Source organism: Malurus melanocephalus, unplaced genomic scaffold (genome assembly GCF_030028575.1).
Source record: "Malurus melanocephalus ecotype Western Australia unplaced genomic scaffold, MMel_1.1 scaffold_41, whole genome shotgun sequence".
Taxonomy (NCBI): domain Eukaryota; kingdom Metazoa; phylum Chordata; class Aves; order Passeriformes; family Maluridae; genus Malurus; species Malurus melanocephalus.
Genome location: NW_026623273.1, coordinates 399,859 through 419,475, shown reverse-complemented (window position 1 = coordinate 419,475; position 19,617 = coordinate 399,859). Strand labels below are relative to the sequence as shown.

Sequence of the window (19,617 nt, the reverse complement as noted above, 5' to 3'; positions counted from 1 at the left end):
TCCCTTCTCTCTGCTGCTTAATATAATTAAGTAATTTGGAGATGGCAGTGTTTTATATTTGACAGAGGATCAAAGAATAACAGAATATTCTGAGTTGGAAGGGATACACAAGAATCATCAAGCCCAGCTCTTAGATGAAAGGCCCATAGAGGGACCAAACCCACAAGCTGGTGTTATAAGCAGAATGTTCTCATCAACTAAGCACAGCCCTGTTACTGAGCTGAGTCCCCCTGAAAGAAAAGCAGCAAGACAAGTGTCAAAATAATTTATTATTTCCTCTGTGTGGGTACTTAATCCATGCAGGTTTCTACAGGAACACAAGATGAATAGCTTTGAGTTACTATTTCACCCCCATGGTATGAAAGCTGCTGCAGGGTAAGAGGCTTCAGACAAGATGGTTGGGGGAAGGAGCCCCTGCCTGTGCCATTCCACCAATCCATCGTATGATTAAACGAGAGCTGTTAAAAACAGAAGAAAGAACAGTTTCCTTCACAAGATAGTATTCCTTTTGTAGCATCTTCGTTTTTTTCCCAAACTGGCACTTGTTGTCTTTAACTCCACACACAGGCAATGTGCATGTTTCAGTTCTGGGACAGTGTTAATATCATTCTGAAGACTGTCACTGTGGCAAATTCTATCTGTTTTTACGTTTCTCTTTTTTGTTTCTGGCATTCACAGCTCCATTTACAGTTGGTGTCGTTGTTGCTCTTGCATGTCCTGTGGCTTTTAGGTGTTCAAACAATTTATTTCGGGATGGAAACACACAGTTGCAGGTTACACAGTGGATGGGAACTTCATTCTACAATGAGAAAAAAACCCCAGAATGCTTCACATTCGTATTGAATATGTAAGTGCAATACACACCAATTTCTTGTACGCAGTTTCTCTTTGACAATGAAGTGTAAATAAGCTGTTTGTTTCTATCAATACTCCATTACTGACTAACATTTAAACACATATATTTTTTTAAAATAATTACAAATATAAATCCTTGAAATTTCAAAGAACTTTAAATGAAACCAAGAACAAGAACAGAAGCCTTACAAATCTAATTCAAAGGAAAGAATACTTTTGATCTCACTTGATCATAAAGGCAATTCTTTGGGCTCCAAGGTATAGTGAATTTAATCTCTTAGCTGTAGTTAATACAAAGTTTGGCTCTCTGGCAAGCATCAATATTGGGATAGATGCAAATAGTACTGCCTGTCGCCTGCTGGGTGACAACAGCTCTGTCCTCAGTTGTTTGATTTATGTGAACTGCCTTGCATACAGAACTTTAGCAACTCTCTTAGAAATGAAGCTTAGTCCTGCATTTCTCTGTGAGGACAAGAGCCAAAGTTCCAGTTCTATTAAAATCAGAGGGGCACAATTTGTGGAGATGACCAAACAGCCTTCTTTGCAGTAATATAACACCCAACTTTTACCCCTCCTATAAAGACAGGCTGAGAGAGATTAAGAGAAGGCTCTAGTGAGAACTCATTGCAGACTTCCAGTGCCTTAAGAGGGCTTCTAAGAGAGACAAGGACTTTTTATACAGGCAGAGTGACAGGACAACAGGCAATGGTCTTAACTCACAGAGGGAAGGTCTAGATTACACATTAGGAAGAAATTCTTCACTGTAAGGGTGATAAGGCATTGGCCCAGAGAAGTTGTGGATATCTCATTCCTGGAAGTGTCCAAGGCCAGGCTGGATGGGCTTTGAGCAATGTGGTTTACTGGAACTATATGATCTTTCATGTCCCTTCCAACCTTAACATAATTCTATTATTTCATTTTAAATAGCATAAGTAAGTTGACATACCGTTGCTGAGCTCTCTGAAGATGCCTTAGCAGACTTTTTTGCTTCTTTGGCTTTTTTCCCTTTAGGCTTAGTGCTGCTAACAGACAAAGAGGAACCAAGATCAGTGCCCAGCAACATTCAACATTTACAAGCTTTGGATGTTTTTCAGTAATCAGTCTCTGCTGCTTTCTCCTGCTCTTGTGTCACACAACACAATACAAGTATATAAAAAAAAATACAATCAATTATTAATCTCAAGATGTTGAATCGGCTCCTGGGGAGTGATATGACAGCAATCTGCAGTCAAATAGCAATTTCAAGGAAGTTCCCACACTCCTTGTTTAGTAACATATATATTCAAACCAGGTTTGGTGAGCAGCCCCAGAGTTCATATTTCTGAGTAACTCTGTCCTCGTCTGACAGTATCAAACATGACACCGAATGACACAGTGACTGCAATGTTGCAACCCAACACACCTTTTTGCTTCACTTTTTGTTTCATTCTCTTGACTGACATCATCTGTAATGTTTGTGTCCTCTGACACAGCACATCTTTGGCCATCATCTACCAACTCCTCTGTTGGGCCACTGTCCTTCTCCATGCTGGGCACCTCCTTTTGTTCAACTGTTTCCTCATCAGCACTTTGATCAAAAGAGTCCTCGTAACTCTGTCCGAACAGAAGAAATCCAAGTTAAATACTTTCAGTTCGTTAGTGACTATGTTTATAGTATTGTACTCATTTACCTCAAACATGGGTGGATTGGGAGGAGAGAAAGCCATGGACCCTCTTAATTTTACTGTGTGTTTTCAGTGAGATTGTAACAGGTAAAACCTTAGTTCTCCTGTTTTGAAAGATGAGGCCACCTGTGGTGAAGGGAAGAAACACCAATAAAAAAGCCTCTGAAACCACAGAAGAGGAGAATGAAGGTAGCTTTTAATTACACACAGGGTTCATCCTGCTCTGACTACCATTCCTCATTTCACAGATAATGGCTTGGCTTATAACTTTACAAAAGGTTAATTATTTAGACTAAAGTTTTCTGTGCCAGACAAGTGCATTAGGACACTTGAGCCACAATAACTGAGCTGACTGAAATCAGATAGACACACTGTATTTTCCTTCCCTAACATTACAGATACTGACAGCCTTTTCCATGTGCCAAATTAGACTTAATATATGCAGTTTGGCAAAATAACAACTCCCTGTCTGAAGCAAAACAGCAAAGCTCCCAAAAGCAGGATAACAAATTTGACCTAATATCACATTAATGCAACTCTTATCATCGTTAGTGTGCACAGTCTCAGCTACCTGAAAAAAACTTGGCTAATGATTCCAGGAAAAGAGAATAAAACCCATAGAGATTCCCTGAACTATTCAACATTTGGCAGAGGATGGAGGTTAGGATGTCTCAGCATAAGACTGCAACTTGTGCTATGCAAGAGTGGCACCTACTGTCCAGGCTGTAGCAAACTGATGGAACAGAGCCACAGYGAATCTGTGCCACCTCTGCCATGCAAACAGACCCCTCTGTTCAGAGGAGGAAGGAGTTAACTGAAGCCTCATGGCCTGCACGGAAACATGAAGGTCAAGCCAATACTGACTCAAAATATGCAACTGGACTAGCCAATGTGAAGCCAGGAAACTTCAGTTGCTTGAARGTATCAGGAAAGTTTCTTAACAACAAGAGATAATGATGGAGTGGGAGAGGGCAGAAAAGGTGAACAGAGAATAGGGAATTAGAGAGGAAAGCATGAAAAAGGCAGGACCTGGTACAGACAGCTCACTGGAACAAGGCTACACTGAGGAATAGAGGAAAGGGCTAAAGCTTGAGGAAGGCAGACAGAAGAGCCTGCTGACCCTGGCATTCCTGTCACTCAAGCCTGAAACAGCTTGMACTTGGGTGAATTTTACCTGCTGCTGTCAGCACAGATCTGTCATATCACACACACTCAGATCCTGGAGTACAACAGATTGGTGTTACTTGTGTTGGCAGTTCAAGAGAAAGGTGGAATGGATGTGTTCGTTCCAACAGTTAAAATGACAGCAGGTAGCCAACAAAGTGGCTTTTTGATGCCCTCTAAATTAGAGATTAACAAATAAAAYATTATAACAACTCCTGCAACTAAAGCCAGAAGTGACCACCAAACTGAGCTGTTAATGCACCAAGGCCACTGCTGGTCTTCYTGACAAATTCTTTGCATTCTCTCTATCTGCCTGTTTCCATCTTTTTTTCTTATACTTCAGATTGCAGTGTTTTTACAGCCAGCACCACACATTAGCATCTGCACTGGCAGAACTAAGTGAGGTCTATGATGTTATATCATAAAATATTATTATAATTGGTCTAATAAAACTTATTCTGGCATCAAAGAAGAATTAAAAATATTTTTAAGTAGTCTTCAAATTCTGTGGAATTTCAAGTTCTCCTATTTTGCAGGAGAGAAAAATAATGTTAGGAGACAAACAAAACCGAGTTGTAAAGTTCCCAGAGTATCATTATGACTATGTACCTTCATTGTTTTCTGTTTCTTCCTTTGTTTCTTTGAGAGTCTGTAAAGAGAGTTAAAAATTTACCTTTTTTAATAAAAAACCCAAAAAACCTAGTATAATTTCTAAAAGGTTATCAAGCTTCACTCTTTTTCTTATCCTCTTAACATATTAGGGAGACAGTAGCCACAAAAATAAAGTTACTCATACCTGAAATGAAAACAACACATCGACTGAACTACTCATCGCATTCAGYAAAAAATTTATTCTGCTCAGAGTAAACCCAAAGACACTAGCAAGATAGATGGGATTATGCTCTGGCTGTTTTAAAAAACTAAGTTGTATAACMATTCTGATTTTGAGCACACTCATTTTCCATTTATGCCAGCAATCAACTGATAGTAAGTACCAAATCAATAGGCACTGGCTCTATGGAAATCCCTCTGCTAGAAAAATAACAAACTTTTCCTTTCCTTAGCATGTAACTTTTGAGAAGTTACATGAGAGTCCAATGTTCTATGGCACTCAAATGCAGTCATACAAATGCATGTGTTTTACTGGAACTCTGATGCTAAGAAGTATTCCAAACTGCACAATACTAAGAGCAATGCAACTGCCTGTCATCAGAAGCTCCCTCTAAGAGCCACCAAGATCTAGTAAATCATGAATCATGATAAAATTAAAACCGATTTGAAGTACTTCTGTTTGGGCATGTCTTCTGTTTCTTCCTCCTCTTTGGTCTGTATTCCATCTGCATCATCCAAAGACACAGGAAATTTCCCTTCTTCCTCTTCCAGTTGTTGTCGCAACAGTGATACCATCTCTCGATGTTTCTTTGACTTTTCGTGATTCTTCATGCTGTGAAGAACAGATTGTTACTACAGGTTGCCCTGAGCAAGCATCATTATATTTACATATAAATAAATAACAGACCCATTATCCAGCTCTACTAAGTATGGAAGTTTCTGCACTGACAATGTCTCTACTAAAAATATGACACTGACCATTATGTGAAGTTCAACGTTCTTTAAAATGCAGTTTTAAAGAACCTAAAATCCAACACCCCCACCCCCAAATCTCAACACCACCAGCACTTACGCCTTCTCAGTTTTTAACAGTTTGTCACAAGCAGGGCAGTACAGACCATCAACAAATTCAGCTTCTTCAGTTTCATCACTCAGTTTGTCTGAAGAAATCAGTGGAGATCAAAGTCAGATGAGCAATTTTTSAGCATGTTGCTCTTTAAGCCCCAGAAAATAGTCACAGAACTGACATTCAATTTCTCCAGTATTACTGACACACAGACAGATACAGATCAACTCATCAAATCAGACATTTGCATAAATAAAGTGGCAGTTCGTTCAAAGGAAAACACCACAGAGGGAGAAACTCTAGCCAAGTACCCTCAGAGGGAGGCAGTGAGTTACATTATAGTCAGAACTGTGAATCTGGGCTCCAAGTGAGCCACACTCAAACTGCAGTGACTCAGTACAGATCACCTCCCCMCACACCATACCTTCAACGCCTTTTGTCTCCTGTTCTTCTAATTCATCTTCACCACCTGATCCATCTCCAAATTCTTTTTCATATTGTGCCTCCATCTCTCGCAGCTCTCTCTCCAGATCTGACATTGTTATCCAGCTCTGCTCTTTGTACTGCTCAGCAAGCCTGCAAGTAGAATACGGTAAATTCTACACAGTGTCCACTTCAGGCCATGGGAACTACAGGAACAGGGTTACTTAAAGATACCTTGTTCATCTCAAGTATTTCACGAGGTAAGTTCTGAACCTACTATAATGGAGTAAACAATTGGAAATCTGAGCAGAATTAATTTGTAATGTCAGTAGGCACCTCTACGCTGCAGGCAGAGATGGGTCCCAGCCGAATTTCAGGCAGAACATGCTGTGCAGCATGGTCAGTATCAAGGTGACAGTAAGGATGTCAGCTCAATCCTGCTCTAAGATCCAATTAACAAACAATACAGAACAACAAAATCCACAAGCACATTACTCCTTTTCTGTGTGCTATGGGAATGTACCAGTTCAGTTTTCCCAACCCAAGTTAYCAAATTGGGGATCACAGGACAGCTGAATTTTGCTCTAGCTGGCTTTTGGCCTCAGAATTGTCAAGCGACTTATCAGTAAATGCCTAACTCTGTTTTACTGTCCCTAAAGGGTAAAAATGTATATGTAAATATTGAAAAACAGTACATAATATACGCCATATATGTTATAATTTTGACAGTTATAACAGACATTATTCTGTTATTTTGCAAGTGCACTCTTAATAAGGATTTAAGCTCCTCCCTCATAYGTGCAGGCAAACAGTCCTTCCAGTAGAAAGAAATAAACTGTGGTTATACTCAGGGAACCACCTCCTTCTGTTTTTGAAAAAAACATCCAACACTTCATTTAGTGCAATGAAAGGGTCCTTTCTAAAGAGGTAGAAGGAGAGGCAAAGCTAAATTCAGTTTTCCCTCTTTCTTTTTAGAAGGTACAGCTCCAAGGCAGATAAAAGCGATCTAAGTCCAGGCTGTCATAGTCCTATTCTCCCTTCTTCTGAAACTTACATTCTTTTTTCTTTGAAGGAACAAAGATAACTATTCAATTTTATTTCYCCAGCTAAGATAACCATTCCTTAGTTATCTTAGATCTCTACAATTCAGTACAATGCAAACATTTGAGTTTTACAAAGCTCAGACTTGAAACCAAAATTAATACCTACGATTTTCAAAGATGTTTAAAAGAGCAAGTGGAGCTACTATTAGATCTATGTCTGTACTGTATCCTCATGGATAGTTTCTTCAGCTTAAAAAGAAAAAAAYTATTCCACATTTACATACTTGGCTTGTTTGAGCTTCTGCTGCCTCCGAAATTCCTCTGCTTTCTTAGTTTTTTCTGCATTTTGCTCTTCGACAAGTTTTCTGTGAGCCTGTACTCTTTTATCTCTTTTACGAATAAAAGCCACTAGCTGACGGATCAGTTCATTCCTCTCTTTCCTTGCTTTCTCTCTCGTTTTCTTGTTCTCTTTTTCCATAGCTCGTTTCTCCCAGCGGTTTGAAGCTTGTCGTGTGTCATACTCTTCTTTCCAAGCGAAGTTTTTCTGAGTACAGAAACTCTGCCAATATGCATAGAACGGGTGGACTACCTGTAAGAAAAAAATGTAACTACTCACTTGTTTAGCAGGGGATGCAAAAACAAGACAAATAAATCAGGACTTTTTTAAGAGTTCTGAACTTCTATAAAAGACACAGTTTTGCCTCAGAGCAATTAAGGTTTAGAGAAACCTCTAATATCACCCCTGAAGTTTGAAAGTGTGTAAATTCAACAACCTTGTGTAAACTACTACAAACTACATCTTCTAAAAATATCCCCCTGCAAACTGGATCATGCTGACACTAGTGTCTAGTTACTGAGCTGYGCTGTATTTCTCCTGTCAAACTGAAAAGCACAAACTGAAAAGCACAATCAGAATCAGACATGCTGCTTGCAAGCTGGTATAGGACTATAAACCTCCACATTATACCACACCAGAGGTCAGCCATACATCGCAATAGCATTTAAAAAGCAGCAAAATAAATACAAACTCATAAAGCTATTTCTTCCCTGCACACTCTCTCTGCTTCCTGAGCAAGACAGAAATGAATAGCCTTGATGATACAACAGCAAAGATCTGTGACTTGCACAGTTTAACCACAGGCCACGTGAAGATACATTTATTCCTGTTTTGTAAGCAAACKACATGACTGTAGGTTAAAATGATCCACTCTAGCTTTCATACTGAAAAGAAAAAGTAAGTAATTGTCTCTTATTCTCTCCTCCCTTTTACTATTCATGGGTAAATGCTGAACTAATAACATGGCATAATAATTACTATAGGTTTGTTCTTTATTTCTCTCCAAATAATTATTGTCCTCCTGCATTTTGCCTGAAGATATGCCTAAGGTCTTTTCTTACACTACTTGCCCCATCAATCTTTCTTTTTACTACTGTCATTCCTGTATGCCCTCACTGTTCATATTTTGGGATGCCCCAYAGAAGTATTTAACCTAATGGTTTAACATGTTTTCTTCTAGAGAGTCCTCTTCTCCTTCTGCCATTGTTATTCACAGGTACTACAACCATCAACACCTCAACAGTAACTTTCAGCAGCCTATCTACATGCAAAGTTCATGGCTGTGATTTCTGGTCAGTAAGTCACTACTGTTTTTCTCTGCTATCATAAAAAATAACCAATAAACATTCATATTTCATCCAATAACCTAAGTGAGATTAGACKACCTACCTCAGATTTCTGCTTCAGAAGAGGGTATTTCTGTGCAAAAGGATGCACAGCCATCAGCTGGTAAGAGGGATCATMCTCCCCTTCACCAGGTGTATGAGGTGAGACTGCCCCTTCTCAGCAGCTTCCTTAACAACCTGCACATCTCTGGCATTGTCCAGCAGCCTGTGTAGCAGCTGAACTCCCAGGTGGATTTTGTTTCACCTGCTACTCACACTTGGAGCTGACTGCCCTTGTTTCTGCATCTAGTTGACCTACAAGACTTCACATGAAAGCCTGTGAACTCATGGCCTTAAGAATCTTTCCTGGCTGCCTGGCACTGACTAAGTTGCCTCTCGAGCTTCTTCTGAATTCACAGAGTAGATCAAGCCAAGGAGCATTCACATCACAGATTTTGACACCTTTGTAGTGTTTTTGTAGCTCACTTCTAAACTCTTTTCCCATTATACTCCTGTTGAGAATTTAGCACTGCAATGCTGGAATCCTCTGACAGTGTAATCTCTGTCTGAATCTAAGACAACAAGGGAAATTAGCTTTATACTTAACAGAGGCTGTTTCATATAAAATATCTCTGTGAATCCCTCGGGGAGAAAAGGGAGGACTTTGCTTCCAGAATAGCATGAACAAGTTGTCAAAGCACGCTGGTACTAGAATTCCAGCCATTTTGCAATTATTAATTGACCGAAGCACTGAAACTATTTTGAGTCTATAATCATATCTATCCCACGGCCTCAAAACAAGCAGTTTTCGAAAGATGTTTCAAGGTAACTACATTGGAAGGTGGATTTTACCTGGTTCAGAGACATATATATATTCTCCCTGGGAAAGATTTCCACTTGTTAAGCCATCCTGTAAATTCTCCTCATACCCAAAAAGCCAAATTTTTTTAAGAACTTTTTAAGAAGTCTGACTCATAACTTTTGTTTCCAACTCCAGCCAAGTTTTGTGCCATTGAAGCTACGAACTTTTAAGGTATGAATCAATGAAAATTTCATAAATAATTAGCCATACAGGAAAGGTTACAGAAGTACCAGACTAGGAGCAACATTTGAGTGCACTTCATTCTGTGCAGTTATTCCGTAGGGGAAGTGTATTATGTCATTATTTAATTTCTACACAGAAATACTCGTTACCTTAAAAAAAAAATCCTGTGTCTGAGAGTTTATAACCAATAGTTCGCAAACCAGATGACAAGAATTCAAGTAATTCAAGTCCCCATACACTTTCTTTTCTTGYTTCAGAGAGGAATGCATGCCATGTTTTCTGAATCAAATTCCACCACAAGCTAATTGCAGATGATAATGTAATCATAATGGAAACCTACTCTGCAGTTCAACCACCTCATCTCCTATTTGCTGAAGGCYGTGCTGTGCACTAAGTGCTTTGCAATTTTCCTATATGAGGCAAGGTACTACATATTATTGGAAAAACAATTAGCTCAATACCCCTTTCTATAATGCAAGTTATGTTAAACACTGGTAAAGTACTCTCATCAGAAAGCAAAGAAAACATCCACTCTTTTGCTTTACAGGTGTTGCACTACACTTAAGTTCCATTGGCATAATTGATGGGTGGCCCTATAAAGTATTTCTCTGATAACTCATCCTTACAGGCCTGACTAATACTATAGYCCAACTGGAAACACCAATTTTAATTCACCTAAATATTATGAATCAGAGCACAAGCACTTCCTTTACATTAATGTTTTACAACAGCAGAAAATAACCACAGATACATGAGTTTGTATTCACTGCACAGATCAGCAGGAGCCTTTCATTTGGGACAAAGTAATGATTTAACTCCATTACCTTTGGGTCAGTTTTGCACTTGYCCTTACCGTATCATAGTCACTATGGGAATATCCAAACATAGGGAATTCTTCAATATCTTCCTGGGTCATGTATTCCAACTCTTCCTTTGCAATCTTCTCAAAAACTTGTCGATAGACTGTAAAGAATCCCTGAAATGAATAAATAAGTATTTTGCATGGGTCAATAACAGATGTACAAATGCTCATGTTCAGCAGCGTGTTTTAGAGAAATGTTGCTACTCTGCAAGAGCAAMTCAAAACCAGGGTAAAGGCCTTGTAAGCACTTGCTCTAGGCACTAGAACAAGACCCTACTTAACAAAGTTCCATCATCACACATGCCTTTTATTTCTAACTCCTTTGTGGAGTCTCTGTCTCTCTCGCACCTGTAGCCAAATATAAATTTCAAGAGAAAAAGTTTCCATATGCTGGRGATGCTGATAAGTTTCTAGTTACATGGGACCAAGTTTTGTGGAAGCTCCAGATACAAAATTCACGATTATATAACCTATCTTTTTCTAAATTAATATGTTACTGACTCCTAGTACAGTAACACCAAGAAGGTAAGCACTTTCTCTGGTGGAGGCTTTTCTAATCACATCAACCTTTTTAATATATGGTGAGTATTTTGAAATCTAACAGGGAATTAAAAAATCCAATATGGAATTCAATTACAGGAAGCACACCTTCCCTGAGGACAGTTTTTGCATTGCTTTTTTGTAGTTTTAAGCATTCTAGCTTGATAAAAGTATTTCTGAATAAACARATGATATTGCAAAGTCCTGGAATGCTTCACTACATAAGATAAAAAAATAATATATATACATCTGTAGCTGTATGGCATAGCTGGACATTACAATTAAGTCATTGTTGGACAATATGCAGGAATTAAAGCTTCCCTATACATYCAGCATAAATTTTGTCTTAGATTTGCATAAACTATGCTAACAATTCTACATATAACATAAACACAAAATAAATACCAATGTTTATAGTGGAATTTAAACTGATTCATTAAAGATTAATTAACTCATTACCTTTTCATCATCCCCATATCCAGAGTAACAGCTAACAGTGAAGTAATGCAGCAGATCTAAGCTATCATCTTGATAGTCTCCATCGACTCCCCCTTTCAGCAGAGCCTCCCTGTGATTATCATACCTAGAAAAAATTCACAGCATCAAGAATGTAGACACAGAACACTCCTCAGTGCTGATAAACTAACACTGTACACCTATCACATCACTATATAGCTTAACCCACTGCCTCTAATTTGTCTCTCACACATAGTCTTCAGAGAGAAAAACATGASAGACTCAGTAAATATTCTCTCTTGACCTTTAGTTTACTATTTATCTGCAGTATCTACAGATTTCTTGATAGCCAGCTACCAATCAATCACATTTGAGCAACATGTATCAACAAGCTTTCAGAAACGGGTAGGACATTATTTAAATCACCCACTACTTACACACACTCAAAAAAACCCGCCTAAATCACACATTAGCATATAAAAGCTGAAAAACAGTACTGTATTTTCAAGAAGAACAAACTCACTACAGGTGGGTTTAGCCATATAATCTGGCACATGCTTCAGCCCATGTGAAAAACAAGCTACACAGAATACTTAAGAGTAACAACCCCTCAGAGATGTGTGTGTTTCAGTGAAAGCCTGAACACCTGTATGCACTGCCCAAGGCCCGAGGGCTGAGCAGAGGAGCACCCAGGCTGTGCACGCCGTTCCCTGCCCGGGGAGGAGGCAGCAGGCCAGCCCGGCTGCGGCGGGGCGCTGCTCGGGGCCCAGCAGCCATCAGCTCCCGGCACACCACGCGGAAAGTGCGGAGCCGTGCCTCCCTCAGGGGCTGCATGGCTCTCAACTCTTACAAAAGCCAAAGCCAAGCGGCTGCTCCAGCCCACGGATGCCCACGGGCAGCACAGGACAAGCCSTGGCACAGCCAAGGCTGATCAGCCTCTCCCAGGCCAAGCGCCGCTCACCAGGCCCGYTCCTGTGGGTCGCTGAGCACGTCGTACGCCGCCTGGATCAACTTGAACTGCTCCGCCGCCTCCTCCGCGTTCTCGAGGTTTTTATCTGCGGGACAATTTAACGAAACCGTGTCAGCGGCGGTAAGGCTCGGCGGCAGCAGCCGCCCCGCCGCCCCCGGCTCSGAGCCAGGCGACAGCGCGGTGCCCCCACGCCGCTCGGGGCCGGGCCCGGGCCGTACCCGGGTGCCAGCGCAGCGCCAGCCGGCGGTACGCCCGCTTCAGCTCCTCCTCGGCGGCGTCGCGCCTCACGCCCAGCACCTCGTAGTGGCACTTCATGGCGATGGCGGCGGCGGCCGGCGGGGCGGGGACACCGGGGAACCGGGCACCACCGCCCCGCGCCGGGAGGAGCGAGGCCGGCAGCGGGAGGAGCGAGGCGGGAGGGGCGGGACCTGCTCGGTGTCACCGGCTGCCGGCAGCGCCTGGGCGCCTGAACCCGGCCCGGAGTAACCGGACACCTTGGGATGGAATTCACAGAATCAGTGASGGTGGAAAAGATCTCCGAGATCATCGAGCTCAACCTGTGACCCAACACCACCGTGTCAACCAGATCACGGCACTGAGTGCCACATCCAGGCTTTTCTTACATACCTCTAGGGACAGTGACTCCACCACCTCGCTGGACAGCCCATTCCGGTGTCTAATCACCCTTTCTGTGAAGAAATTACTCCTAATGTCCGACGTAAAGCTCCCTTGGCACGGCTTAAGGCTGTGTATCCTCTTGTCCTATTGCCAGTTGCTTCAGAGAAAAGGCTGACCCCAGCCTAGCCACAATTTCCTTTCGGGGCTGTAGAGAGCAATAAGGTCTCCCCTGAGCCTCCCATTCTCCAGGATGAACATCCCTGCTCCTCTTAACATTTGTGTTCCAGGCTTTATTGTGCTTCACCGGCTTCTTTGCCCTTTTCTGGCCTTGCTCCGGCACCTCAAAGTCCTTCCTGAATTGAGAGCTCCAGACCTGAACACAGGACTAGACGTGTGACCTCACCAGTGCCAAGCACAGTAGAAAGATCACTCCCCTAGTCCTGTTGGTCTCACTATTTTGGATAGACATATTTCTGCTTCTTGTGGGTGCTAAGCAGCCCAGAGGCACATCAGCACAGCATTCATTCTCAAGGTAGCTTTTTTTTCATGCCTCTGCTCTTCTGAGATCTTAGAGGTGGCCCAAGCTGTATTTTTCTCTAGATAAGTGTGTATCAGTGGGTACCACATGAAGAGAGTTTTGGATCAAGACAGCGCTCTGGAGGTCCTGATCTTAGTGTCTAATCAACCTGGCCTTAAACAATTCCTTGTTTTGCTTTACTTCTGCACACGGGTTTTTGCTTTGCCTGTTAAAACTTTATCTCAGCTTACAAGTCTTCACTTTTATCCKTCTGATTCTCTTCCCCATCCCWCCAGGGAGAGTAAGCAGGCAGTTCTGTGGGGCTGAGTTGCCAGCTGGAGTTAAACCACAAAAGCATGTCAGGGAAAGTTCAGGCGGGACACCAAAAGGTTCTTCACCCCAGAGTGGTCAGTTCCCAGGGAAGGGGTCATGACACCAAACCCGTCAAGAATTAATGACGATCTGGATGATGACCTTAGTCATTTTAAGTATTACATGGGTCTGCAAGGAGTTAAATTGGACTCAATGACCCTCATGGGAGTCCCTTCCAACTCAGCTGTGACTATATTAGACACACGAACTGAGCACATAGCTGTATCCACCAGTCTTTCTTTCCAATCATATGGCACACAGATCACCTTATTGCAGAAGTTATTTGCAGAAGTTATACGAGGTTTCCTTTGCTCTGATGGATGGAAGGTTAACTTTCTCACGAGCCAGCTGTGTCTTTTCAGCACTACAATGCTGGAAATTGAAACAGAGGACTCAAATTGTTTGCAAAAACAGCAAAAGCAAGACCTTGAAACACAAGAAATTTTGGGGGAGTGCACAGGGAGGCAGAACTAGTCAGTGGAAAAAACAGGTCACGAGGTCAGAACTGTGAACTAGATTAAAGGTTATATAATAAAGAAACAGCCCCAGAGAGGTCTGTAACTATTCCTTAAAATCAGTCAAGAGTTTCTTGGAATCAGATTGCAGATATTAGRAAMAAAARTCTCYATTGTGAAGTGGTGATRCACTGGAACAAGTTGTCCAGAGCAGCTGTRGATGGAATCCCAATCCYAGAAAGTGTTTAAGGCCAGGTTTAACGGGATGCCATGTTATGTTTCAAAACCCAGAATCCTAGAAGACAGTAAAAAAATGCAAACTCAATCTTTAGAAAGAAATGTATGCTTATTTACTCAAAAAATGAAGTTCAGACATGTTTGTCTGTACAATGTAAATTGAAATATTTACAATATTCAGTTGACACTCTATCAAGTATTATCCCTTGTAACATCTATGCAGATCCTTCAGTTCTGAATAGCTTTTTTTGCTTCTTCCTCTGAATTTTGCGTAGTTTCTTTTTATCTTTAACAATTGGCTTTGACTCTGGTTTCACAAGCTGTATTTCCACTGGCTTTTCTTCAGCTGGAGTTTCAAAGACCACCTCGGTAGGATCTTCTTCAACAAGGACCTTAGTCCCTTTTTTCTTAATCTTTTGCACTTCTTTCACTTGCTGCTTCTCTCTGAACTTAGCTGCCACTGACAATCTTAGCAGCCGGCGATGCTGTAAAAATAAGAATTTAAATTTCACCACGTTTCAAATAAGCAATATGGAAGAAATACTRTATCAAAGAAAAAAATGGTAATTTCTCTGCTTAATGGTCAAGATCTTCAGTGTAATCCCATCTTTTCAGTGACATGATTTTTGCATTCATTTAATGATTTCAGAGATGGCATTACTCTGTTTTCAAAGTGTCATCAGTTTAGGGCACTCTTTTCTGCAAAGGGTTATGGGGAAAGGCACACTTGATTCTCCTGCACAGAGTAACTCTAAAACTGGCTCTCAAATTAGTTGCTAAGTGAAAGAGAAAACAAACACAGARCTGCTTACCATATTTGGGGATTGGTAATGAGGATTTTCATACAGAGTTGGTCCTCCAAAGCTACCTTGGAAGATTTTTATCAGGTTTAGGACAAAACGAGGCCCAATTTCTACTAGAGATGCATCTTCTTCTATTATCTGCAATAAAAAGAAAATGTTCTCCATTTCTCATAGATTGAGTTTGTAGGCATCTTGCATATGGTAATACACAACAGAATTAAATCCAAATAAAGTGGCAGAGAAACCAATTAACTAGATTTGTATGAACCCAGTTCTGTTCATAAAGCAGTTCTTTTAAATTCAAGCAAGYTTTTAAGTACTAGGTATTTGTGAATTCCTTCTACAGAAAGTAAGCTCCAGCTCACTTTAGGTCAAAGCAGCAGTTTAGGCTAAAATACAGAGTTTAGACTTTTGGTAGTATTTCCTGCTACCAAGATATCCATCGCAGAATCACAACTCACTGAATGCAAACTGAGTGAACCAGATCTCTCCAAGGATATGGAAGGAGGTAAGTCATTTCAGGACACTCAATCTGCAAGCACTAGGGGCTGGCATATTCTGCACAATAATAATGATTCTTCTCATTTTATTTTAGGTAATGGATTTGATATGAAACTACTCCCCTAAGCTTCTTCTAAAGAGCCAAGAGAGATCACTGACCTGGTAATTGCGAAACCAGATCCTTTCRTCAGTAACGGTGAAGGTGAAAACATGATCGACAAAGGGCTGGCTTTTGGGGTGGTACTGAGGTGTGCTAAAAATCTGCAATAAAAACCAGTATTTCTGAGTATCTGCAATTTAAGAAGTCAAACATAAATGACCCATCTGAAATTCCTTTTAAGTTATTAAGATCCCAAACCCAGATTACATTTCATAATACTTAAGAACATACTTAAGAACAAGTGTCTTGAGTCATGCTAAGAATATGCTCCCGATTCTTTGTGATCTTTTCAAAGTTCAGAAGTATASAACTGCTACTTGAAAAAAACACTTGCAATTTTTAAGTACGTGACTAAAAAAACATTTCCAGTGAATAAACACTGGACAGCAGAACTACAGACTGACCTGAATAAACAATTCTTTTAGCAGGGCATAGTGTGGCTCCCGRTCAAATATCTACAAAGAATAAAAATGTGATTTTACACATAAGGCTAAATGCAATAGWCATACAAAGAAAATAAAAATATTCAATGAAATAAAACCTGTACTTACTGGATCAAAAGACAAAAGGGGTCTTGAACCTCTTAGGCAATTTCCTGTCATCTTCAATTCAGCCAATGTGTGAACTACAGTGATTTTTTTCAAAAAAAAGTTATTTTACTACTATTAGAAAACTTTTCAGACAAAGTAGGAAGAGTACAAACAGAAAAATGTCAAGCAGCTTACCATTCTGCACCAAGAATTTAGCAGATGGTCCCTGTGGTGTGTTTGAAAGCCTGCAGAGGACAGGTGGTGGGCGAGAGAGAAAAGAAAAAAGTTACGTAGCAGCCAGAAGATTTGCTAAATTTCCACACTACACCCCGACCAGTTATTTCTGTACTGAAGTAGTTTCTGTCACTTTTATATTAGTATTTAGYTCCTTTAACATGCTCATGAACACCTGCTTTCTAAAAATTTTTGTAAAATACTTCTGCAAACCATCTCCAAAAGCTGATCACGCATTGTAAATTTGCACTATCCACAGAAGTACGATATTAGAACAGACTTAACTAAGCAACACTTTTTCAAGCATCTTTACTATTACAGTAGAAAACTTGAGTTATGAAACTAAATATAACAACATACAACATTTCCTTACCACATGTAGAGATCCTGTTTCTTTTTGGCTTCAAAAAAGATGCACTTACTGCAGTTTTTCATTTCACACACCTACACAAGACACATCAAATTAGCTGTTTACAAACATTCTGAAGACATTTTTGAAAACTTTCCACATTCATCTCTAATATTTTTCCCTCTCCAAAATGCAAAAGATCTTGTCTTATTAAATGACACCTACTGATCCCCAAATTATTACAAGGAGTAATAACTTCATTAAAGCTACAAACAACCTGCTTAGCTCTCCAGAATATAAACACAAGAGCAAGAGCTGAGACATTTGGTTCTAAGTTCAGAACTACCAGTGTCCTACTACATTGGGTTTGGGTGCCTATTTGTGTCCTGTATTATTCAAGTATAAGCTGTACTACACCTTTCACCTACACAGAAAAGCATATCATGCTTTATTTCTTCATTATGAAAATCTGCATCTAATTAAAAGTTTCATTCTGGTTTTCTTTTTTCTTTTTTTTTTCAACTTTATGTTTAAACTTGAGTGCTTTTTGAATATCAGTAATTTTTGTCTATGGAGTTACACCACTCCTGTAACTAGTATGAGATCCTTTGAACTTGGTTGTCCTTTTCTTTGCACACTGAATTTCCTTAGAAAGTAAAATAAAGAAGCACTAGATAATTCCTTGATTACCTCATTGATTACAAATAACTGGTCTTTACGGTCCATTTTCGTATCTGGAAGACAAAAAACAATATTTACAAGGCTGGAAAGCAAATTTAATAGATTTAATAGATTTGGAAGAATTTTTTAACAGTCAATCCTTTCATAAAAATGTTGCTAGTTTATATATGAAAGATCAACTATCAAATCGTTTCTGCCATGCTATGGAATAAATAAACACAGCAACAAAACTAACTGCTTAGGTTCAAGACTGATGCCATAGGATTCATTYCCCAGAAATTAAGATACAACAATTGCTGTACTTGTTGCCTCAAAAGGGGCTTGGTGTTTGTTTCAGATGAAAGTTTCATCAAAGCACTTCCATATTGGATATCTTTAAAAAATAAAAGAATAAGCTCCTAGCAGCTCTAGGCTTAGAAGTAYTCTCCAAATAAAAGTTAGGAATTATGTTTAAGCCTACCTGCTTTGGAATGAGGCATCAATGTCCTTAAGTCCTGCATTAGGTGCCTTGTTCTGAAGTTAATTCCACGAGAGGAGAATATCAGCACTCGCTCCTTGTTTTTCCATTTGCCCTAGAAAAAAGACATAACAGTTATTTGAGAAACTTCTATCCTTAATACTGTTACAACTTCTATCCTTAATACTGTTACAATGCAGCAAAAATAGAAGTTTGGACTGTAAATATAGTAAATACAGAGAGAACCTTCCTTTTTATCTACCTACCCAGACAAAACCACCCTCTCAGCAAGAGTGGTGACTTCCCTGTAGAATAGGGAGGGCACTGCTTTTACAGGACGAATAGTCTTCATCGTATGCTCCCAGGCACAGACTTTCACTCCCACCAGAGTATTAAAAAGTCACGTGCATCGTTTATTCACAAAAGGCACTCGTTATTTTCCTCCAAAATGAGCTCCAGGTACAGCTCCAGAGCACAGCCCGGGATTTTACTGTCGATAGGCATATTGCGAAATTTTAGGTTTACACGCGGTTCTTTACGTTTTCCTCGTAAGCAAACACAATTGCCGAAACCGTCTCCGGCTGATTCCTAAGTGAAGCAGGCACAATTTTCATACATCCTCTGTATACAACACAATTACCCAACTCTTTCAAATACTTCTGAGATTGGGGTAACAAATCTTATCGACACGGACCAGAATTGCACTCTTCGCGTATTCTCAGGGAAACAACACACGGGATTATAAAGAATTACGAATAAACCCCTTTGYCGTGGCTTATCAGCCGCGTTCCCTCAGACAGCCCGAGCCCCGCACGGAAGGAGCGGCGGTACCTGGGACACGGGCGGCGGGATGCTGTACTCCTGCGGCGGGCTGCTCTGCTCCCGCTGGTGCGGGGCTCCCTCCGGCACCGCCTCGCCCGCGYTCGGGGCTCTCCTGGGGCGCTTCGCCTTCCCCGCAGCAGCCAGCGCTCCACGCTTCCTCTTGGCCGCCATGGGGCCGCACGCCATGCCGCGCTCCCTGCCCGCGTGTTCCACTTCCCGGGTCACACTTCCCGTGCTCCCGTTCCCGTGAGCTCACTTCCTGCGATCGCATTCTCTGTGCGCGGTGTTGCTGTGCTCTGCTTCCATTTCCTGTGTTCTGCCTGCGGTGTCTCCGTTCCGGCCGTGCTCCCCCTGTCCGGCCGTGCTCCCGCTGTCCGGCCGTGTTCCCTCTGTCCGGCCGTGCTCCCGCTGTCCGGCCGTGTTCCCGCTGTCCGGCCGTGCTCCCGCTGTCCGGCCGTGTTCCCGCTGTCCGGCCGTGCTCCCTCTGTCCGGCCGTGCTCCCTCTGTCCGGCCGTGTTC

General features: G+C 41.1%; 2 protein-coding genes across 3 annotated transcripts; both read right to left on the bottom strand.

Annotated features, from left to right (window-relative positions):
* Nucleotides 1-249: 249 nt before the first annotated feature.
* On the bottom strand, nucleotides 250-12,734 carry DNAJC21 (DnaJ heat shock protein family (Hsp40) member C21). Of its 2 annotated transcripts, none has more exons than XM_057364662.1 (12): nucleotides 12,581-12,734; nucleotides 12,354-12,447; nucleotides 11,396-11,519; nucleotides 10,388-10,510; nucleotides 7,112-7,416; nucleotides 5,786-5,937; nucleotides 5,368-5,455; nucleotides 4,969-5,127; nucleotides 4,293-4,332; nucleotides 2,258-2,448; nucleotides 1,802-1,877; nucleotides 250-799 (listed from the first exon to the last, which is right to left on the bottom strand). In XM_057364662.1, the coding sequence occupies exons 1-12, from the start codon at nucleotides 12,675-12,677 to the stop codon at nucleotides 635-637; spliced, it is 1,614 nt and encodes a 537-aa protein (XP_057220645.1). In that variant the 5' UTR covers nucleotides 12,678-12,734; the 3' UTR covers nucleotides 250-634. The 2 variants fall into 2 exon arrangements, with proteins under 2 accessions (XP_057220645.1, XP_057220646.1); XM_057364663.1 differs by having other exon boundaries at nucleotides 1,802-1,874.
* A 1,912-nt stretch (nucleotides 12,735-14,646) lies between these two features.
* On the bottom strand, nucleotides 14,647-19,322 carry BRIX1 (biogenesis of ribosomes BRX1). Its single transcript, XM_057364660.1, has 10 exons — nucleotides 19,108-19,322; nucleotides 18,280-18,391; nucleotides 17,829-17,872; nucleotides 17,163-17,233; nucleotides 16,751-16,800; nucleotides 16,577-16,650; nucleotides 16,430-16,480; nucleotides 16,025-16,126; nucleotides 15,374-15,502; nucleotides 14,647-15,046 (listed from the first exon to the last, which is right to left on the bottom strand). Exons 1-10 carry the CDS (start codon nucleotides 19,282-19,284, stop codon nucleotides 14,777-14,779), a joined length of 1,080 nt encoding a protein of 359 aa, XP_057220643.1. The 5' UTR covers nucleotides 19,285-19,322; the 3' UTR covers nucleotides 14,647-14,776.
* Between the last annotated feature and the right edge of the window lie 295 nt (nucleotides 19,323-19,617).